The sequence below is a fragment of the Equus caballus genome, chromosome 6 (genome assembly GCF_041296265.1).
Source record: "Equus caballus isolate H_3958 breed thoroughbred chromosome 6, TB-T2T, whole genome shotgun sequence".
NCBI classification, from domain to species: domain Eukaryota; kingdom Metazoa; phylum Chordata; class Mammalia; order Perissodactyla; family Equidae; genus Equus; species Equus caballus.
The window spans coordinates 44,310,870-44,333,973 of record NC_091689.1 but is presented as its reverse complement, the minus strand read 5'-3'; the positions used below and the strand labels follow the sequence as shown (position 1 = coordinate 44,333,973).

Here is a 23,104-nt window from a genome sequence, read left to right as displayed (position 1 = left end):
GTCAATATAAAAGACCTTTTTCTCATTATGTAAATGTCTTTAAATGGCCATTGACTACCTGAATAAATAATAATAACATCGTGTGGGATTTATAACATATGTAGGAATGAAATGTACATAGCAATGGCACCAAGGCCAGAAGGGGAGGATTTGAAGAATACTGCTGTAAGACTCCTAGGCTATATGCGAGGCTCTGGAACATTACTTCAAGGTAGACTATGATAAGTACCATATCTTAACCATTTTTAAGCGTACAGCTCAAGGATATTAAGCACATAATATCAGTATGTACAATATGATAAGTACAAACTCTAAAGCAGCCACTTTATAAAAGCACAAAAAGTTTCAGATACTAAGCTAGCAAAGGAGATGGTTTTTTTAAATCATTAAAAAGAAGGGAAATTCTGACACATGCTACAACATTGACAAACTTTGAGGACACTATGCTAAGTGGAATAAGCCAGTCACAAAAAGATAAATACAGTAGGATTCCACCCGTATGAGATACTTAGAGTGGTCATAGCCACAGAGACGGAAAGCAGAACGGGGTTGTCAGGGGCTGGGGGAGGGGAGAACGGGCCGTTGTTGTTTAATGGGCAGAGAATTTCAGTTTTGCAGGAGGAAAAGAGGTCTGGAGAGGGATGATAGTGATGGTTACACAACAAAGGTTGTGAATGTGCTTAATATCATTGAGCTATACACTTAAAAGTGGTTAAGATGGTAAATTTTATGTTATATATATTTGACTACAATAAAAAAAAATTAGAGGAAAAAAATGGATGGAACCACAAGGAAAGAGAGACAAATCTGGTTAGTTTGGTAGTTTGAAAATCACTAAAATAAGCAACCCTTGGACTTAAAGCCTAAGAAATCTGGATGCATCATCTCCCTTCTATCTTCCCTACCACCTCCAAAGTTCCTGAGTCAAAGACTTGGGGGTGTGGGGTAAAGAAAACACACTAAGCGTTTACTTGTCAAATTAACACCTTAGTGTGAACTCACTCATCAGGTCCCTTTACTCCTGACAGGAGGAAGAAAGTACATTATAATAACGGCGAAAGAGAGGGAGAAGCAAGTCCCAGAGGCCATTTTCCCGGGAAGATCTATGGGCCCTGGAGCCTCGGAAGGTCTCCTCTAGAAGCAGGGACGGCCACGTGCTAAAGAGAGAAGGGGACGGCCAAGGTCCACCTGCCATCCCTTGGTGTTCCAGGCTTCTAAACTTTTATCCCGAACTCCCGCATCCCCCACATACCCGTGAGGCCCCACAACCTCTCCAACCCCTCCTGCTGTTCAGTCTCTGTCACCCTGGCCTTCAATCTGCTCCTGGACACCCCAAAACTTGCTCCCACCTACAGACTTTGCACCAGCGTTCCCCATATATTTGAATGACTGGCTCTTTCCCCTCATCCAGGTCTTTATTCAAACGTCACCTTTGCAGAGTGGTCTCTCCGGACTACCCTGTCTGCAAACACCCCAGCCTCTACCACATGCCGTTCCCTTATTTTTCTTCAGAACTCTTATCAGTGCCTGACACTGGTTCATATATTTGTTTATGTCCGTCTTCCCCATAAAATGAAAGCTCTGTAAATGCAGGCAGCAGGCTCTGCTGTAATCCCAGCTTATAGAACGGTGCCTGACACTGAGTGGGTGTTCAATAAATCTTTGTGGAAGGCGTGAATAAATGAGCAAATGAATGAATGAATGATTCCTTTAACAAGGGGCCTGGGGGGACTATGCAGAGAAAAGGGCTGAAAAACACAGTGACAGAGCAGCTGGCAGTCACTCCTGGAGGCCCCCCTCTCGGTCCCACACCAGGCAGCTCCATCCCACAGAGCCCTGAGGGCACGTGGTGAAGAGGGACCTTTCTGGACTCGGCTCCACTCTGCGCTGGCTCTAAGACGCTCCCCTGCATGAAAGGCCCCTCTGCCCCGCTTTCCCTCCGAAGGCCGGGCCCTCCAGAGCCCAGGAAAGCTATGATAGCTTTCTCCGTGAGGCCCAAGTACAAGCTGGAGCTAGCAGAGCCCTGCAGACAAAGTCCAAACACATTAGCAGGGCTCATCAGTCCTCCGCTCTCTGCCGTGATCTGACCCCGGCTACTCCTCAGGTCCCCTCCTGAAAGGCTGCTGCAGTCGGGCTGCCCTTTTCTATGTCCCCTTAAGGCACTGTGCCTTGCCTCCTGGCCTTAGGACCTGCTGCTCTTCTGCTTAGATGGCCATCTCCTCGCTACCCACTGCCAGCCACCTGCCCAAACCCACACCTGGACAACTCCAGTCAGTGGCCCAGGAGGCTCAGCTGTCATGCCCTTAGCCAGTCTGCTTTGATCGCCTTCCCCCACAGGGTTAGATGCCCTCCTGGAGAAATCAGTCGCAGAACAGGCAATCCGCTGTTAGCGATAAACCTGAACAGAATGTCAAGTCCTCAGTGCTTTGCCAGGCTCCTTTCTAAGGACAGCCTTTGCAGGTGGCTAGTTAGAGGGTCACAAGGTGGCTTACTAGTTATTATGGGGTTTCCCCTTCCATGAGTGTGACAGTCCCTTCCTCAGCCGAGTGTCATGACATCCCCTCTCCTGTGCAACCACAAGGCAGCCTCAGAGGGGAGTTTAGCTTCAGCTCCGTATAGAAGAAAGAGTATGGTTTTGCTGTGCTGAGAAGTGTCTGGGCACAGAGGGAGCTGAAGCACACGGCCTTCGGGGCAGGCCTCTGCCCCTCTGCTTCCTGCACTGCAGTTCTCAGTGAACAGTGAAGCCTTATTTTAAATTATGAGTCGCCTTTTTCTCCCCAGTAGCTCCCTTCTATAGGTGCTCCCTTGGCACCCACCTATCGTCTTCACAACACCCCCTCAGCTGCTGGTATCCTGGCTGGCTCCCCTCCCAAAGCACAGGCTCCTCAAAGGCAAGGATGGTTTCTGACTCTGGTTTGCATCCCCAGGGCTTATCAGAACGCGTGGCGTGGGGCTGGCACGTAGTGCCTCCTCAGTAAATGCTTGTCGAAAGGACGACTGATTGAATGGGTAGAACAATGGATGGACAAACAGCCTTACAGAGGAGACTGAGACACAAAGAGTTTAAGTGGCTTCCCCCCAGGTCCCTGATGTCAGCAAACGACAGAACTCGGGACTTCCACGCTTCCGTAGGTGACTCTGTGCAGGATAGCTAAGCACTCAGAACGTCTCTTTAGAGTTCAATTTTCCCTTCCATTCCCCAAACATCTTCCCAGATGACTAGAGCCCAGAGGTCATCTCACTTCCTTTGGGCCTAACTTTACATGCGCAGCAGCTCTGCTTTTCTGAATTCATCCAAAACAGGTGAGCACATTGCAATCCTAATGGGCACTCACCACCGCAAGTGACCCAACAGCTGCCATTTGTTGACCAGGCCCTATGCCAAGGGCATCTTCACTATGAGGCTCAGAGAAAATAAGTAACTGGTTCAAGGTCATAGAGTTAGAAACTGAAGGAACATGGAGTCAAGCCTCCAGAAAGCTGCCTCCCATATTTTAAAACAGATTCATGAGAGGCAGTGCTGCTCCAAGGTCAAGATCCTGAGGTGCAGGTGATGGATAATGATGGACTCTGCCCCAAATGTTTCCCAGTCAAAGTCAGCCCTGGGAGGCCCCACGGTGTAGCACTCGGAACTCTCTCTTAAGTATCTCACCATTTTTGCAATTGGACACAAATATTTGTTCCTCTCATGAATCACCCACCCTGGAAGCCACCTCCATCAACTGGTGAGGGCCTTCCTTTACCTAGACTTGGGAAAAGACCTTGAAGACGAAAGTTTCTAAGTCGGCAGTTTGTGAAGGCTCAGGAGTACACAGCCATCCTCAGCCTCAAAGCAAGGACCACATGACGAAAGAAGGCCCATGTTTGGACCCAGGAGCTCCTTTTTCTAACCCCAGCTTTCCTCCTACCCCACTGCGTGTCCTTGAGTCAACCTTTATCCTCTCTGGCCTTGGATTCCCATCTGCAGAAAGAGAAGGGACTGGATTCGATCCTATGGATCAAACAGGCTTATCTAAGGGGGCCAAGCAGATGACATGAACTAGTGGAGTGAGCAGGCGTAGGAGATGACACCCACCATGGGTAAGCAGGTGGACTACGGCAGGGAGAAATGAGCACCTCCTCAAGAGACAGCCAGCATCCCATGCTGTTATCTTCTGATCACAAGTGTCTTGATTTTTAAATGTTGGGCTCTGTGAGGCCAAATGAAATATATCTGTGGGCAGGTTTGGTCCACGTCCTCCCATTATTTATCACCATTATATTCACAACTGAGGAGCTGAGGCCCAGGCAAAGAAAATCAGTGAAAGACGAGCCAGAGCAAATAGGTACACAGCCCTAAGAAACCAACCATGAGGAGAACCTGGGCTTCTGGTTGACCAGAACCACCAAAAAACAGAAAATAGAAACTGCCAGAGACAAGGGCAATGCACCAGTGCTTAAGGAAGCCTATTTCCCAAAGCAGACTAGAGAATGGAGTCAGCCATGCTGCTTCAGCCACGCAAGGCTCGGTGGGGGCATAGAGAGTGAATTGCGCTCAAGGACAGTGACAAGTGCTTAGATAATTGTGGGATGTGTGGAGGTTCAGTGTAAGCAGTGGTTCTCAAACTTGCGTGGGCATCAGAATCACCTGGAAAGCAGATTGCAAGGCCCACCCCCAGAGACTCTGATTCAGTAGGTCTCAGGTGGGGCTGATAATTTGCACTTACCAAGTTCCCAGGTGAGGCTGATGTGGCTGGTGCAGGGGCCACACTGGGAGTTTGGGTTCTGGAATACAACTGATCATGTTTGGAACCAGGCTCCACGACTTACTAGCTATGTGACCCTGGGAAATTTACTGAACTTTTCGGTGTCTCAGTTGCCTCATTTATAAATTGGGGATATTATTAGTATCCACTCAGAGGATTATTTAAGAATTAAATTAGATAATCCATGTAAAGAGCTTTGAAAGGTGCTTAGAGCAGAGTAAGTGCTCTATGAAGACCACTGAGCATCTCTGCTTGTAAAAGTAGCTTAGTGGAAGCTCCAGTTCCTGTTACCTCAGGACTGGTGACAGAGGAGCGCCACAATGACCTGTAGGTATAATGGGGCAAGAGAAGTTACTGGAGCCCAGAGATGGCGAGGGCTGTGTGAAGAGGGGTACATGGAAGCTTCAGTTCAGGGAACAAGTTGACAGTGACCCTAAAGAGAAGAAGCTGGAGGAATAACCACTCTAGCCTCACTCTCCTCCTTTCTCTGACCTCTTACTGGTGTGCCGGTTGATGCTTCCCTCTGGTGGGACTCAACCCTCTGGTGGGAGGAGCTGGGGAAAGGAGCCTGTTGTGAAAGTCCATATTGCTCAGCTTTCCAGGCCACAGCACAGGGTGGAGAAGGATGGAGAGCAAATTGGAGGGACACATATAAGATACCAACACACTTAGAAAAGGACCTCCAGACATCACTTGGTCTATATCCCCACCTGGAGAGGCAGGGTGACCCCTAATCCAACCTATGCTGGTGAGCTCCAGTGAAAGAACTGATGGATTCAGAAAGGCTCCAAGGGTTGTGTGAGCAGCTCCTCTCCACACCACATCCTGCTTCCTTGTTCCAGGCCCAGCCAGGGCTCTGGCATTGAACTCGCCAGGCACCAACCTTGGAGGAAACTGAATTCTTTGGCTTTCCGCAGGGGACAAGAGACTACCTTGCAGGGAGCAGAAAAGACAGAATGAATTCAGCAGAGACTGGAAGGTTAACACAGCAACCTGACACACAGGTCAGGGCTTGGAGCTCTGACTCTCTGACCTTGACAAAGCACCTCTCCTCAGAGCTTCCTTCTCCAGGAGACAGTCATGATCACTCCTGCCCGCTTCCTCTACCTGGCTCCTCCTCATGCTCCAGGATTTGGGGCCTGGAAAAGGATTCCAAGAGGTGCTAAATCACCCTAGGTTCCTTGGAGGAAATCACTAGAGCAATACTTGATATAATTGTGATTATCCATTAGCCAAAATCAGACAGGATGAAGTCCTGCAAAGTAATACACCGTAGGGAGTGAAGTGGATCTGCTGAGGTAATGAACTGAATTAAAATCATTGCTATTAAACATTTTTCCAGGGCTGGTAACTGTTGATGCTCTCTTTACTCATGTACTGGCTCTCATCAGCAGAACCCCTGAAAGCCACTGATGCTTTGCACTTCCCTCACACTGATGGGGAAATGACACGGAAGAGGCAAATAGCCAGCTTTCCAAAAAGATCCAGGTACAATGAAGCATAGACGACGTGACAGGAAGTTTACCATGGAAAGAGAAGACGGTGTGTACACCATCCCAGAGTACGATTATATTCACTAAAAACTGCAATGGGAAGAGTCGAATTAATAGCTGAAAATCTGAAAGGGACCTCAACGAGTCAGGTGGTCCTGTCCGCTGGCTTCAGGTGAGACGTTATTAACCAGGCCGAAGAGTCTAAGGGACTCGCTGGGGCGACCCAGCCAGCTATTCCAGCCGAATATAAAATGCCTGCTCAAGCCAGGACACGGGGGAAGCTTAAATGGAGTTATCTGTTCGACAGGCACCTACTATATTTGGGTTAGGAGTCAGAGCTCTGCAAAGAGGCTTCTAGAATCTCCAAGGCAGAGACCATTTTGTAACGAGGCAGAGGAAGGAGGAAGGCGTGGAGGCCCACGTTAGAACTTTCTGAGACAACTGGGTGACACCGGGGGGACTGAAAAATCTTTCACATAAGGAACTACCAGGACACCTCCTGTGGATTCAGCCACTTCTCCAGGTTTCCTCTCTGCCATAAACTTTGTTCTTTTTCCTCCCTGATGATAATGCCGCATGGTAAGTGTAGAGCAACTGAGAACCTCAGACTCCTGGATTCTTGGCTTTGCAGTGCTCTCAGGATCAAAGACAGCCTCAGAAAAGACTGTCCCATAGTAAGTACATTGCAGGGCCTGAACTGTCACCCAGGTCTCCTGAATCCCATCAACTTCATCCTAAAATGATTTCATACCCAATCATCTCCACGAAGGCCAAATGAGACGGCAGACGGTGATCCCTGCGGTTAACTCAAGAGGCCAAACAGCTGCAGAACTGCCACCCGGCCCTGCTCCTCCGAGCAAGCAGTCTCCACCCATAACCGTTCATTCATTCACTCAACCAGCATCCACCGAGTCCTCGTGTAGTCAGGCATTGTGCTGCAGTGTAGACCGGACCGGCAAGAAGCAAAAGCAGAAGCTGGGCAGCCAGTTACGGTGGCCCAGACAAGAGATAATGAGGGTCTGATCTAAGGCAGGGGAGAGAAGGAGATGGAAGTAAGTGATGTTAAGAAAGTAGAATTAGCAGGATTTGTTATCAATTACCTGAGATTGGGGTAGGGAGGTGAGAGTAAGGGAGGCCTCTCGTGTGACTCCTGATTTCTGGCTGGAGAGAAGGAGAGAATGGGAGTGCCCTTCATGGAGATGGCATACAAGGAGAGGAGCAGATGAGCAAGTTTGGAGGTAAGATAGGGAGCTCTTTTGGGTTGTGTTGAATTTGGAGTTCTGAAGAGCACCGAGAAAGAGCAATCCAGGCAGAAGTGCAGGTCTGGATGTCACAAGATATGGAAGAGGATGAGATCATCCAGGGACAGTAAGCTGGAGACAGCATCATTAAGAGATGGCAGGGGGGCCGGCCCGGTGGCGCAGCGGTTAAGTTCGTACGTTCCGCTTCTCGGCGGCCCGGGGTTCGCTGGTTCGGATCCCGGGTGCGGACATGGCACTGCTTGGCAGCCATGCTGTGGTAGGCGTCCCACGTATAAACTAGAGGAAGATGGGCACGGATGTTAGCTCAGAGCCAGGCTTCCTCAGCAAAAAGAGGAGGACTGGCAGTAGTTAGCTGAGGGCTAATCTTCCTCCAAAACAAAAACAAAAACAAAAACAAAAAAAAGAGAGATGGCAGGAAGAATGATCCATATGAGAGCTTGAGAGATAACAGTTAGAGATGTGGGAGAGGCAGGAGAAAGCAGGGCTCAGGAACCCAAAAGAGGAGGGGGTAGCAAGAAAAATGCAACAAACAACAGTGTCTAATGCCATTGACTGGTCAGTTGAGATGAGAGTCCCTTACAGTGGGTAACAAGGGATCTCCAAGGCTGGTGGCAAGAGCATGACAGAGAAGTGTAATTGCAGGGATAGCCATAGAATTACCCCTCCCCCAGGCCTCCAGTGTAGCGCTCAGCTTCTGGCAGCAGCCACGGTACCCAAAAGAGTTCAACATCCTGGCTCGGACCTGTATCCTGGGAGATAAGCCAGGTCCCGGCACTTTAGAAATAATGGTCCAGCACTGCACACTGGAGAAGACAAAGAAGTATGGCTTTAACAGATTTGAAACTGAAATCTTCCCTTTCTTTTTCCCTACCCCTGTACACATTCAGAGCAGGCCAAACCCACAACACCTGAGTAAGGCTATGCATCAGTTGCCTGGTCAAGTAGGTATTAAAGAAGAGACTGCCAGAGATTGGATTCTCTCCAACATCCTGGCCCACCGAGCCCAGAGCCAAGAAGCTGGGGCTGCGCCCACCTGCCACCTGAATAGTAAGCCCCCCACAGTCTCTCCTGCCTAAAAAATAAAGAGCCATTACTCTTAGGAGCACAGAAGCCCGTGCCTGGAATGTAAGAGAGAAAGGAGGAGACCAAGCAGCAGGCAGAGAGCAGAAACGAAGGCAGAGGTTTCTGGAGGAAGGTTTGTTCTTCCCCAGGTAAACACTTGCCTGCAAGCTGCCTCCCCTTACATCCTTTGTTCGGTCACGACCCCAGCAGAGGTCAGCTCCCCACCAAGACTGGCAGCACCTTCTTGCTTTTTCCCCAACCTCCACTTTCTGTGCCATTTGCCACCTAGAGGGAAAACATCTCCCATTTTGAACAGCACGAATTTAGCACACGTGGGCACGTCTGGAAGGGGAAGCCATGTGGAGGACGGTGCTGAGCTCGTCTCCAACTCCACTGACAACTCAGTGAGGGAAACAGGCATTGAGTTGCGCTGGGAGGCCCTGGAGAGAGCAAGTGAATCACAACACGGTTGAAGATTTGCACGACACCTCCCCCCTTTTCCAGGGTCCTTATGCCCATTGTCCCCATTTACTTAAGGGGCACCCCTATCAAGTGGAATAGATTAGGATCAACTCATCCATTTTTTATACGCGTACTGAAAGTCATGGAGGCAGGTGGCAGTAGAGTCAGGACCAAGGGCTCTGCCTCTTTCCCTACTCTTTCTACGCTACCTGGCATCAGCCGAGGGCCGGAGGAGCTGGGGTGAATAATCAAGGTAAGTTGAGGCGGTCCCTCCCTGGGCCTCAGGATGGAGCCCGAGGTCTTGACTAGGTCATGTGGCGTACACTCCGGGAGAGGATGGACATAACCGGCCCTCAGACTCTGAGCTCTAACCCTGAAACAGAGCTAGAAGAAGAAAGAGAGGTGGGCACAGGCTTGGCAGAGCTTCAGTGAAACCTCCGAGAAAAGCCACCAGATCCGGCCTTGTGGACAAAGTCCTAGGGGCCTGCAGTGCTAGCAGCCCAAGCTGCCGGTTTGGTTTTCTTCACATCCTGGAATAAGCAGCATCTTATTTTTAACCTTATAAACAGAAGAGTGAATGGCAGTGCCGGACCAAGACAAGCATGAATAAAAGAGGCCGGGGCCAAGCTGGGGCAGGAGTCGCACCCACTCTGCGGAGCAGCCGTCCCAGAGCCGGAGCCTACAGCCTGAGTGCCGTGGTGGTCAGGAGCCAGAGCCTCAGGGCAGTTCAGATCCCTTGTCTAGGGACATCGCCCATTCTGCCTCCTTCTCAGATCAGCCAACGACGGTGCAGCAGGCCTAGTGAGAAAAGTATGTTGGCCCATCCAAACCCCCAAACTCCCCTCCCCACGTGAGGTTCTCAGGGGGCCGCGTGGTCTCTCTGCCGCCCCTTGCCATAGCCCGAGGGCTGGGAATTTCCACCACCCCAGGCATAGCCATGACAACTGGGCCTTTCTGAGACTTACGTGGTGACTGTTCAAAGGGTATCAAACTTGTACCCTCGTTTACTGGAAAATCTCCTCTTACCCAGTTTGCACTGATGGTGAAGCTTCTCTCTGCAGCTCTGGCTTTTTCCCTCAGCAATGAGTATCTAACTGGGACAGCTTGACAACAGCCTGGTCTGAGTCGGGGGTGCGGCTAGGACCTCAGAAACCTCCTCCTGCAGTGGGATCCTGCGCGATTGACACAGTCTCAACCAGCAGTGGAAGGGGAGCGTTAGGTACCTCTTTAAACACTAGTGTCCATAGAACATTTTCCGTACAGGAAAGGTACCTGTGGCAATGACCATTCATTGAGCAAAAGGTTTTAAACCTCTAATAGGTAGCTGGCACTGTGGTAGATGCTGGGACTTCACGGTGAGCAACACAGACAGAGCCCTGCTCCCACGGACTTATGGTGGACTCACAGACATGGAAATCAGCCACTAAAGGACAGCGTGAGAGGTGCCAAGACAGGGGATGCACAGGTACGACAGGATCACACAGGAGGGAGAACTGAGCCAGACTTAGATATTGGGGTGGTATGAGGGAAGCCTTCCTGGAAGAGGTGACATCTAAGTTGAGACCTGAAGGAAGAGTAGAAGGTACCCCAGTGAGGAGAGGAGGGAAGCAGTTGAGTATGGCTGGAGCAGAAGGGCAGGACTTATAAGAAATGAGGGTGGAAAAGGGCTCAGGGGCATGATCGAGGAGGCCTTATAAGCCATGGTAAGGATGGGACATCTTTCTCCTACCGATGATGGAAAAGCCAGATCAAAGCAAGGAGACAGAGGCTGTGTGGAGAGCATCCAGGGGTGACCGCATAGATCCGTGCGAGATATGGGGGCCCGGGGACCAGGACAACAAAAGTGGGGCCAGAAAGAGGAGGGCAAATTCAGCACAAAGAGGACAGACCTGTGAGATGGAGAAGCACCAGGCCTCACCGTGAAGAGAGGAGAGAGGGGAGTCCGGGCCTGTGGCTTCGGTGACTTCACACTAAGTCGGATGAGGCTCGCAGGAGAAGGCAGACTGACGGCAAGAGATGATGTTCCAGGGGGCCCCTGAGTCTGAGTGCCTGTGAGACATCGGCGTGGAGCTGTCCTGGGGCAGTGCGGTATTCAAGTTCACGCTCAGAGGAGAGGTCTGGGCCTCAGCTTGCAGTCTGAGAACCGTCAGGATATAAACTAGTAATAAAGCCGAGAGAGGGAAGGAGACGGCCTGGAGAGAGGATGTGGAGAAAGAGCAGAGGACGGCGTGGAAGCCAGCCCTGAGGAAAGCCTCAGCATCCGTAAGCACTGTGCGTCAGCTGCAAAGTCGGCGCTGCACAACCTTCCGGACTCTGAACTCAGATCTGCCACCGCCAGAGCCTCCCTCCACATTCCCACATTGGCCTCACCCCAGCACGAATCCCAACCACACACACCGCCCTTGTTGAGGCCTCAGACCTTGCGTCCAGCTCGAAAGCTGCAGGCTGGCAGGTGAATGTGTACCTTACGTATCCCCTGTTATGAATTGCAAACTGCAGAGGATGAGTACGTCAGTGTCTGAGCACGTGCTCCCGCGTGACGGACCTACGGGCTCAGACGTGCGGACTTGTCCCCACACGCCAACACACGCACGCCCTCGCACCAAACGTTCCAAGTGACTGTTCCCACTTTGAACTGTAAATTTTCCTCTAAAAACAAAACAAAACCTGGGCGAATAAACTTAAAGTTGGAACAGGAGGACAAAAAAAAACATTTGTGGAGCTTCTTTTTATGTCTTACCCCATAGTCACAGCTACCTTATAAAATGGGTTTAACAATCCCACAAGGATGAAAACGAACCTCAAACCCAGATCTGACTCCAAAGCTCTCCCTCCACCCCTGGGCACCAGCTCTAATTCTGGAGAAAGGGGAGCAGAGAGAGACTCCAACAAAAGGAAGTTGGCACAGCTTATGTGTCACACACGGGCTTATTTCCTTTGCTCCTTCCATGAATATTCATCAAGTTCCTTCTATGCACCTGAAAGCAGGAGCTGAACGAACACACGTTCATAGAGAACATTCCTGAATGAGGCTCTGTGCACACTTGTGATGGGCTGTAGTCGTCCTGCAGGGTTCTCTGACCGGGCCTCCCCAGGGAACTGCTTGTCAGGGAGAGACGAAGTCCTTGAATTTAACGCGACCCTGGGAATTGCAGGCTTTCATTTTCCAGCAGGCCTGGCCTTGAAAGGCCGCCACTTTACTTACTTCAGCTAACACGAGATTATCTTTCACAATAGAGCTGCAGATGGGGCCCTAATGGATGAATTTGCTAATGCCGTTCCGCTTATAGTGGCATGAGCCCAATTCGGTCCTGGCTGTTCCATCCCAGGGTCAGGCCTCACACGGTGAATATGTTCTACTGGATTTACGGCCAAGAGGGCAGGGAGGTTAACTTGGTAATTAAATGCCTATTTTGCCACGTGAGCCTGGGCAATATCTCTGTCCCTCCCTCACCCCTTCCCCATGTCTCAGTTTCTTTCAGTACAAACATGGGGAAAAGCCACCAGTGGACCCAGGAATCGGTGCACAGGAATCGTGCCATTGTAGCAGCAGGCTCGCGGGGCTCAGGGAAGGCTGAGCGGCTGGCCTGCCCTCAGGGGTCTGCAGACCCGCACAGTTGATGCGCTCCAGTCCCTCGTTTCTCTCACATCTGTAGGGTCTCTGGGAGGTTTCGGTTCCATTCTTTGAATCAGGTCAAACAGCTGAGTTCTAGATCCCAGAGCTGAGTGTGAGCTCAGAGTGGGGTAGGCCAACCTGTGGGTCCCAGAGGAACCATCCCTCCCGTAACTGGGGCACTTCATGTGGGGACGAGGGCCCTGGGCAGGCGGCGGGCCCTGCCTTCAGCAGTCTTCGTGGCTCTGACCGGCTGAGCCGAGAATGATTGAATCCATGTTTCAATGCTGCAATGACGTGAATCAAAGAGGCCCTCCCTCAGCTGCTCTGCTCCCGCTCTGCTGGCACTGACTCCATAATGTCACCAGGAAAGGCCCTCCACTGGATAAGCCCAGATTACAAATAATAGTTAATCTTTCTTGAGCATTCACCCTGTGCCAGACATATGCTTTATACAAAATAACTTGTTAATCCACACAACAACTCAATGGGATAAAGTGCTTTTCCAGTATCATAGATGATGAAACCAAGGCACAGAGGATGGCAGAACTTGTGCAAGCTGATAAGCAGCAGAGCTGAGATCTGAACCCAAGCATGCTCGGCCCGGAGTCTGTGCACTGACCTTCCACACTAAACTGCCTCAGGCCGAGAAGTCAGTGGTCCATGTGGTTTAGTTATCTGGAAGATGCCAGGAAAGTCCTTATCCCTCCTGCCCTCCAGAATAGCCCTTCAGATAAGCTAGTAATGGGCTCACAATTCTACCTAAGGTAATTCCTCCAGCAACGACGAAGCAAATCCCCTGGGAGGATGATGGAGTTGAACACATGGAGCCTGTTACAGCTGTCAGTCTTCAATCAGCTAGACGCCCTTTCCGCCCTTTCCCAGGCGTGGAAGTTTATCAGCTCCTTCCCAAATCTCCCTGCATTCACAGTGGGAGGGAGCTGGTGTCAGGTAAATGTGAGGACAAGCTCCTGCGGATGTGGGTGAAAGAGGGGAGAGAGGCCCAAGTCAACAGCAGAGCACGTGCCAACTCAGAGCCTTCCGCCTCTGCTGCTTACTGGCTGCATAATCTTGGTCAAGATCAACCACTGCAAGTTCCCATTTCTTCAACTGCAAAATGGCAACAAGCAGAGTTGCTTTGTAACGCTGTTGTGTAGATTAAATAAGGCAATGCTTACAATGTACCTAACCCTGTGCCCAATACATAATACCACCATTAGCTCTTGTTATAATTATTGCCACTTTTCAAGGAAAGAAGGCCTCACAGAGACGCTGGGAAGCCAGCAGGCAAGGTGGACAGCTGAGTGGGCAGCAGGACAGAGACCAGAAGGAGACAGACTACCCTCACCGACTTTGCAACTATTCTGAGGCTTACTTGTTGATCCACTCAGTCATTTGTCAGTCATTTTCAACTCAGACCTACTATGTGTAGGCACTGTGTTGGATGACATTGTGGGTTGAATCAAGTCCCCCCAAAAGATACACTGAAGTCCTAACTCTTGTTACTACAAATATGACCTCGTTTGGAAATAGCCTTTGTAGATATAATCAAGTTAAGATGAAGTCAGGCTGGATGAGGCTGGGCTTTAATCTAGTATGACTGCAGTCCTCATAAGAAGAGATACAGGCACACACACAGGGGAGATGGCCGTGTGAAGACGGAGGCGGAGATCGCAGCGGTACGTCTACAAGCCAACGAATGCCGGCTGGTCACCACTAGAAGCTGGGAAAGGGGCAAGCAACGAAGTCTCCCTAAGAACCTCCAGAAGGAACCAACCCTGCTGACACTCAGATTTCAGACCTCCTAGCCTTCAGAACTGTGAAAGAATAAATTTCTGTTATTTTAAGCTACCCAGTTTGTGGCCTTTTGTTACAGCAGCCCTAGAAAATAAATATAGGCAATAAAACTACAAAGATAAATTTCAGAAAACAAAGTTCCTGTTCTGAAGTCTTTGCTGTTCATTTCATCCCAAGAAAGAAGGTGGAAGAGAGTCCAGGTTTAATACGATGGCCTTGGGTCTAGCTTCCAAAGAGGTGTGCTTTGTTAGACGAGAGCCTTTTCCTGGCCCACCAGCGAGGTCTCTAGGCATAGGGAAAGCTTAGATGAGTAGGTGGTGTGGAATGAGGATTGTCCCGGCCACAGGTTATACCAGGTCCCTGCCACCCACAGGGCATAGCATCGAGGACTGTGAAAGTGAGGATGGCAGGGTGGTGGTGGAGGCAGGAAAAGAAAGGTGGGGCTGGTGTCTTTTCCTAGGTTTCTCTCAAATCCACCATTCCTCACTTCTCCTGTTAATTTCTCCTTTCTTTGTCTTCATATTTTAGGTTTCTACAAGGCCCCTCTGATGTCTTCACAGCCTGGTAGAATGGAAAAAGCAGGGGTCTCTGGCTGGAAAACCAGAGTTTGTGTCCCAGCTCCATCACTTACTCTTTGTGGGATCTTGGGCAAGTAGTACTAACTTTCCATGCTTCAGTTTCTTCATCTGTACAATGGGGATAATGTGAAACTCATGGTGTCACGTAGGTATGTATGGTGCACATTATGTAACGTATGCATGTGTGTATGTAATATACGATGGCATACATTAGACAAGGTGATGTACGCCAAAGCACTTTAAGCATCATATGAAAGAAGAGAGATCTTGTTACGCACAATTCTTAGATCTTATGTAGGGAAACCCTGACGTTAGATACTATATATCAGGATATACTAGAAAATTAGCACAAAAAATAAAAACAATAAATCAGAAGCTACACTTAAAGGAGGTATAGGGGGTGGCCTGGTGGTGTAGTGGTTAAGCTCACAAGCTCTGCTTCAGTGACGTGGGGTTCACAGGTTCAGATCCCAGGCACAGACCTAGCACCACTCATCAAGCCGTGCTGTGGCAGCGTCCCACATAAAGTAGAGGAAGATGGGCAAAGACGTTAGCTCAGCAACAGTCTTCCTCAGCAAAAAGAAAAGATTGGCAACAGATGTTAGCTCAGGGCCAATCTTCCTCACACACACACACACATACAAAATTAAAGGAGCTCTAAATGGAATTGACCGGCGAAGAAACATGGTCTCAACGCTGACACTGAAGAGTCCTGTGCTGTTGGGCAAGTTCTTCCATCTCTCAGTTCAAATGATTTGAGTTTCCATCCTCTCTAAGATTCTATAACTTTATGAAAATGTGCACATCAACCTGTTTGCTCTTATAAAATTACACTTTAAAAAGAGATCTTTACTTCTGGGTCACCCATGACAAATCTGAGGAAAGCTGTGATGCTTGAGGGAATTCTAACAAGTGAAGTAGAAAAGCCATCTTACGTGTGAAATGTCCAGTGGGCTGGATAACAGTGAAGAAGCAAATCTCAAACGCTCCTCTCCCGGCATTCTTGTCAGGCCGGCTAATGCGGAACATCACGGAAAGAGGGGGAATCATTTAGAACAAAACTAGTAAACAAGGTGAGACAGCCCTGACACAGCCCCAAATGCAAAGACAACCAGCCCGTTTTCATTTCCTGTTAGGACAACACAAGCAAAGGTGACCGGGATAGCAGCAGAAGCCATGAAGCTCAGTCTCAAGGAAGAGCTTCGTGCCCCTGAGACTCACAGGAGTTTGGGGAAAGCGCCTTCTCCCAAGCTTTGTAACCAGCGACCAGGCATCCGACAGCGTGTCCATGGCTGTGTAGGCGTGCTCAGCCTCAGACACGGCAAAGGGACTTCCGGGAGGTCGCTACCTGCCTGTGTGCTCCATCCTCTCACCAAGTCAGTTCACAACGGAACAACAACGCCTGCTTCTCGTACCACACTGTCCGCTTCCAGTTACCCTGGCAGTTCCTGTATTGTCGTGATGCCCATTTTTTCCCGCTGGCACAGGAGACTCCAAGGTGTAAGCGCTGTCTTTACAGAGTTTTGCACGTTCCACACTGGTATGTGATAATCACTTCGCGTTGCAGTTAGCAGAGAGGAGGAAAGGAAACCCACTCCTGAACTGGAGACGGGAGTGTTGTGTTTCACCCTCCGTAACAGCCAAAAGCCTATTTAGGACTCTCTGAAAAGCCAACTTTCCTAGGGAGAAAAAAAAAGTGGGTATCTTCCTAATTCTCCTGAGCTCCCTTAAGGACTGAAATCAGCATTTGCTGAGGGAGAAAAAAAATTGATCTGGACTGTGGTTTATGGATCATTACAGCTGGAGAAACAAGGAATTGGGAGAGTCCATCCAGTCTGCACTTTTTTTGGCAAGACTCTTAAAATCTAGCAGGATTATAATCATAAATGCTTACCGAGAACTCACCATGTTCTCAACTCTGTGCATGAATTAATTCATTTAATCATCACAACAGCCTTATGAAGCCCAGAGAGGTTGAACAACTTGTTCAACAGAACAGCACATCTAGTAAGTTCAGAGTAAATCCAGATCGTTTGGCCCCAGAGCCTACACGATTAGTTAGCTCCCACACTGTTCAGAAAGACATGTGGATGCAGACTATTGGAGAAGTGGGCCTGGGTCCTGCCTCTTCTTGCCCTCTTCCTCCTCAATTCCCTGACCGTTGTGCATAGGACCACACACTATAGCTGAAAGGAACTCCTGAGGAGAAGGCCCCATTAGCCAAAACCACCATACACCATATCAGCAGTCGGCGCAGCTCTCCCCATAACTCACAGGCCAGGGCTCATGGCGCCCCAACCCTGACGGCCTATGGCTGGATTTCTCCCAGTCCATAATGATTCCCTCTCCCCGGGCCAACAAGTCAATACAACATTCAAAGGACAGTCTCCAAAATGACTCTTCGGCTAAAACTGTTTTCCCACTCTGGGGGCTCTGCTTTGAGAAACTCAGGCCCCAGTCAGGGAGGCATCACTGTAAATAATCCATCAGGCTTTCACCAAGACTCAGTAAAGCCAGCAGCAGCTCAGAAGGGTCCATCATCCCCCAGGGTTTAGAGCCGGGCATCGTGATGAATCCATTTATCTGCTGTTCAGACAAGCACCCAGAGGAACAGTCAGTGCGACCCAGTAGTGAATAGGTACATGCACAATCAAAAGGGACCCGTGCTTTGAGTTGCTGCAGCATCTGGACTCCCAGAATCTTGACTCATTTTGAGTTTTAAAGGTCCACAATAACATAAGAGTAGCAGAGGGGAGGGAGACAGGAAGCCCAGTTTTCAGAAAGCCATGAGTGACTAAAACCCAGGAGGCTCATGAGTGCGTTCACTCATATCACATGAATCAATTCAGCCAACACTTATTATTCCCGTTTATTATTTACTGTGCGTCAGGCACAGTGTTAAGAACAGAGTATACCGCCCAAAATTTCATTATCTAACTGGAGAAATAGACATACAAAAAGCCAACTATCTTGTGATAGGAAAAGTGAGAGGCTTTAGCAACACATAAGAAGGAGAAGGAGCCAGCACTCTCCCGGGGGGTGGAGGATAAACGGCAGGTCTGGGAAGGCTACCCGGAGGAAGTGGCCTTTGAGTTGGGTCTTGCAGGAAGATTTTTTTTTTCCAGAGAGAAGAAGGGGGAAAGAGCAGCAGAGGCAGAGGGAAGAGCATGCACAAAAGCATTTAGCATGATGTCAGTGGTCTGTACAGAGAATTGCACGAGGCGAGAATTAAAGTGCCTTGTACACTATGCCAAGGAAATCGGTCTCTATTCAGTATCCTCTTAGCAATAGGGCAACACGGTACCTTTTTAAAGGGATGTCTGATCATTTGCGCTTCTGACAGCCCTTCCCATCAATAGTGGTAACGAGGCTGGATTAGAGGAGAGGACCAACAGCTGAGAGGCTACTGCCTTGGTCAAGGCAGAGGGGAGGAGGATAGTGGGCTGAAAAGCAGGGTGGACTGCAGGCTTTGCAGACATTGCAGCAGGCCACATCAGAAGGTCTCTGACGACGCGTGAGAAAGGCGAGAAGGAGTGAAGGCTGACCAGGAGTGATGCTGCCCTTAGCTGAAGAGGAGCAGGCTGTCTGAGGGAGCTGAGAAAGGGTAAACGGAGCTGGCCTTGCTTCATGTTCACCAAGCAAGGGCAGTCCCAGCACCTCCTGGTATCCTGCACTCACCCTGTACCCTAATGAGACTCTGCTCAAGTTAGCGCACAAGGGGACTGAGGTCAAAGTGGCTGGAGAGTGCCCCCAGGGCCTTCCAGGGCCACGGTGCCACCAGGCCTGGTCCCCTGACCCCACTGCCCCAGCACTGAACCTCACGTGTTGAGTGAGGCTCTGCCCACGGCGTCAGTAGTTTCGCGCTTCACTTTCTGCTTCCTGCCTAACGAGTGCAATAGTTTTCCCTATCTTTACCTTGTGAAAGAAGACCTTCTCCCGTCATCTTTACCTACCTCCAACACTGCCTCTCTCCCTCGCAGAGTGCCCCTCTCCTCCCCATGCCTCACCTACTCCCATCCACATGTGGCATCTTTTCAGAAGTAGCGAGAGTAGGGCAAGGGCAAGGAAGGAGAAGTGGGGGCAATCTGTGTTCCGAAGGCTGCCCTAGTCACACAGGCACCTTTTAGGAATCACTGGACCTCTCAGCCTCAGTGACCTCACCTATAAAATGACGATAGAAAATGAGTCCTAACCTGTGCTAATATCACAGGATTATTGGGAGGATGAAATGAGGTAAAGCACTGACAAACAACACCAACAAAAGCCAGGAAAAGGTGCTACAGAATTATCCAGATTATCGGGCGCTACTGTCCACCAGACTGTGAGTTCCCTGAGAGCAGGGGCTTGGTCGTCTTCATCTTTGGATGAAGATACCTAATTATTCCTGGCACAGTTAGTATTTGATAAAGATGTGTTGAATTAAAAACAAGGACCACTACCATCATCAACACCCACGTACACCCCCCCCACACCCCCCCCCCCCCCCACAGAGGCATCCTTGCCTCTCTCTGCACCAGAAATGCAGGCAAACCCACAAGACCCCGCTTTTGGAAGTACTCCTCTAGTCCTGCCTCATTCTAAAAACAGCCAGTTCCTGGAGAAAAACCAAGTGATTGTCATGCTGCCTGGATGCCTCCATTGGGCACGTTTGACCAAGTCTGAGTTCCTCCCCTTCTCCAAGGGACTCGCTAAGGAGTAAACCCCCAGACTCACTCAGCTCCAAGGAGCTCCAGCTGGATCAGCCCCTCCCCGCTGCTGCCTTTGTGCCGAGCGTGCGACAACGCGGTTTTTTTGCTAGCAGGAGCTCGGCCGCCTCTACTGCTGTTTTCATTGATGCCTTGAGCAGAGCTGGCGTGTGCAACTGCTGAGAGGGGGGAGCGCGGAGCCGCGGGGGAAGCAAGTAAAAATAGCCTGGCGCGCGTCGCTCTGCCTGCTCCGGACGCCTTTAACCCCGGCCGAGGTGGGGAGCTCAGCCACCGCTGCTGCACACTGCGGAACCTGGCAGGGGTCTGCACGCAGACCTCGCACAACAGCTTCGGGGGGCGGGTCGGGGGAGGGGTGCGGGGGGTGGCTGGAGACCAACGAGAACTTTTTTTTAGAAACCTGACGCGGGGCGGAGGGCTGGGGGGGGCGGGGCGGAGGGGGAGGGTTGTTTCCTGTTTCCAGCGCTCCAGCCACCTGGCTGCAAGGACTGCTACGTGCCGGCTAGTCCAACACTTGACACAAGTGCAGCCTTGGCTCTGAGTTATTTTTAGAAACCTCTTTGGCTGGTGGGCGATCAGAGACAGAGGGCCCAGGGATGGGTAAGGCTAGCTCTCTGCTGTGAGGCTAAGCGCCTTGCACTACACATCATTCCTAATGTCTGCTCTCCGGCGGAGGGTGGGAAGAGGAAGTGGCAAGGGGACCGCCTGCATGCTGGCTTTGCCCTAACTCAAGGAGATGGCATTAGCTACTGAATGTCCCACTGTTTTCAAGCCCCAGATCGTGTTTGTTTTGAAATCGACACTTGCCAGATGCATGCTGCTTCTAGTCTCTCGGAGAACGGGGATTTTAAAAAGCTTTGCTGCCTACGCTGTGGGGTAGGGGTTAGCTGCAGTTAAGATCCGGAGGCAAGAAGATCAGGAAGGGTCTCTGCACCTTTTTGCATTCCGGCAAGACAGAGGGACAATCCCCGCGCCACACCTCCATCCCCGCCCCACGCTGCATATGGGTAACCATATGTGAAATGTACGGCAGCCCCACCAGACACCGGCTATTAATAGAGCCCGGAGTTCGCTCTCTGTCTTTTTCCTGCCACCGAGTAAGGGATGATCTTCACACACATAGCCCACTCCGCCCCCACTTCGGCGGACCCTATCTCCAGGAAGGTAAGGGGGCTGCCCACGCTGATCCCCTTCGTGACCACAGGTGATCAGAGCCTACAGACTAGTCCGGTCTTAACGACAGCAGGGTCAGTGCGAGGCCAGGGAACACAGCTTCGAGCGTTGGGACGCAAAACCCAGCAGGGCTCTTTGCGGCTCAGGGCCAACTTGAGGGAAGAGAAAGGGCAGCTATTGGGCTGCCGAAGGTGGAGGGCAAGAGCGCGATGTACGGAGCTAGAGCGACCTCCTCAAAGGCTGCTTGCGGGACGGCGGCTGCAGACCGTTTCTCGCTGCCGCCGGCGGCGTGCAGCCCCCCCCGCCCGCGCGGGCCCGGCTGCGGCGGGAGCGGGCGCTGTCCCTGGTCCTGAAGGTGGCCGCGGCTAGTGCTCCCTCCGCGAGTTTAGCGCCCCCGAGGCGGCTCTAACATTGGAGGATTGCAGACCTCTCCCCGACCCGGATCTGGGCGGGAGGGTCTGTTGAGGGTGCCGAAGTCTCACCACCGGCTCGGCCCCCGCGGCCGGGAGCTCCCGCGGTGCTGCGGGGACCGAGAGCTAGGGGACTGACTCGCGCTTGAAGGGTAAAGCCGAGGCAGCGGCCGGAGATGGTCAAGACACCGCAGGGAGCAGACCTGGCCCCAGGATCACCCATCGAGCTCTGCACAAAGCGGGGACTCTAGAGCCCTAACGGAGCCCAGAGGAGAGGGCGAGGGAGCGCGGCTGCCCAGGGTTTGGGACTTGGGGGAAAGAGAAGAGAGCAGCGGGTGGCAGGAGAAGGAGATGGGGTGAGAGCTACTCTTTCGCATTTTCAAGAGGGAGGGGACCTGAGACATGCACTGTCTTCCCCCCACCCCAACACACACACACACACACACACACACACACACGCACGGCCGGCAGAAGCAAGCGGGATGGAGCTGGGGAAAGTTTGGCACTAGGTGCTGAGCGGCGGCGGCGGTGGCGGCGGCAGCGACGGCGGCGGCGCGGTGGTCCGGGGTGGGTGCCGGGGTCGCCGAGAGCCCCGGCCCCCTCTCCTCCTTACCTCGGTGTTCTCGGCTGCGTTCTCCGCCATTTTCCTCCTTAGGAGCAGGCAGCGGGAGGAGTGTTTCATGCCCATAAGAGCCAGCAAGGGTTTGGTGATACAGAGATAGTAGAGAAAGAGAGAGCCGGTGTAGCTTTAAAAGAGAGAGAGAAAGAGAGAGAATGGGAGGGAAAAAAAAAACCCAACCCAGCCCCTCCGCTGGAGCGTCAGCCGATACAATCGACCACGGTTGAGTCTTTTCTGCAGTCTCCACTTTGTTTTATTTTCCTTCCTTCTCATCTGCTTCGGATTCCTTCACACAGTTTCAAGTTCTCGCGCACCCGACCCCCTCCCCGCCCCTCTCCACCCGCGCTGCGGGCTGAGCAGGAGGGAGGCAGCCCCGAAGGCTCCGCGGCGGCGGTGGCGGCGTCTCCTTCCTGGCTGCTCGCAAAGTCCGGCCGGCCGGAGGCAGCCGCCAACTCCTCTCAACTTCTGCCGTTCGGCTGGGCGAAGCAACACGCTTCCTGCGCGTCTCTCCTAGGGGCTGAGCCGGGTGAGTGGGGGCGGGGTAGGAGGTTCGGCCGAGCAGGCGGCGGCTGGGCGCAGACCGAGGGCCCCCAGCAACCCCCGGGCCCGCCCCCTCCCCCAGGCTCCGAGGGTCTCTCGGCCGCCTCCACTCTCTCCACGCTTGGGCGCCGTGGACAACTTGCGCGCGGGCAAGGGCTGCGCGGACGCTGCAGGGCCACGCGGGAGGCGCGGGAGCTGGGCTCTTGCAGGTTCTTAGACCCGGGTGTGCGGCGCCCCCCACCCCCACCGCCCCACAACAGGACAAGCGCTGGGCAAGATTGGGCACGGTTACCTCGCCCCCACCCCACCCCCAACTCTCCTGCTCCTCTGCCAATTCCTGGATCCTTCCTTGGCGAATTACGGTTTGGGGTTTGGGTAGTGAATGGGTGGGCGTCTGGATGAGGGAGGGTCCTTAACTCCTTCAATTCTAGGGCTTAGTGCGATAGCATTCTCGCTTCTTTTCTCCTACTCCCCCTATCCGGGCCTCTCTCAGGCTGAGAGGGTGGGGCTAAGGTTCAAGCAGAGGTGGCTTGGGAAAGAGGTGGGAGAAAGTCAAACGGATGAGCTTGCAGCCTGCTCCCCTGTCCCAGTCTTCCTGGCAGCCCCCTGCCCACACATTTCTCTTCTCCCTCCTCACCCCTCCCCCA

At 51.7% G+C, this 23,104-nt stretch overlaps 1 protein-coding gene and 1 non-coding gene across 5 annotated transcripts in view; both read right to left on the bottom strand.

Annotated features, from left to right (window-relative positions):
* Window positions 1-22,853, bottom strand: part of PRMT8 (protein arginine methyltransferase 8) — an 89,406-nt gene extending 66,553 nt beyond the window's left edge. The window contains exon 1 of one of the 4 annotated variants that reach the window (XM_001493878.5): window positions 21,912-22,853. In XM_001493878.5, the coding sequence (XP_001493928.3) occupies window positions 21,912-21,986 (75 nt within the window). In that variant the 5' untranslated portion in view covers window positions 21,987-22,853. Of the gene's footprint in view, window positions 1-19,725; window positions 20,041-21,911 lie in introns of those variants that run through there. The other 3 variants (XM_023642996.2, XM_070269783.1, XM_023642997.2) reach the window with 3 other exon arrangements.
* On the bottom strand, window positions 20,281-20,386 carry MIR8980 (microRNA mir-8980). Its single transcript, NR_127986.2, has one exon. It is a non-coding gene; the product is annotated as a microRNA mir-8980 (primary transcript).
* Window positions 22,854-23,104: the final 251 nt, after the last annotated feature.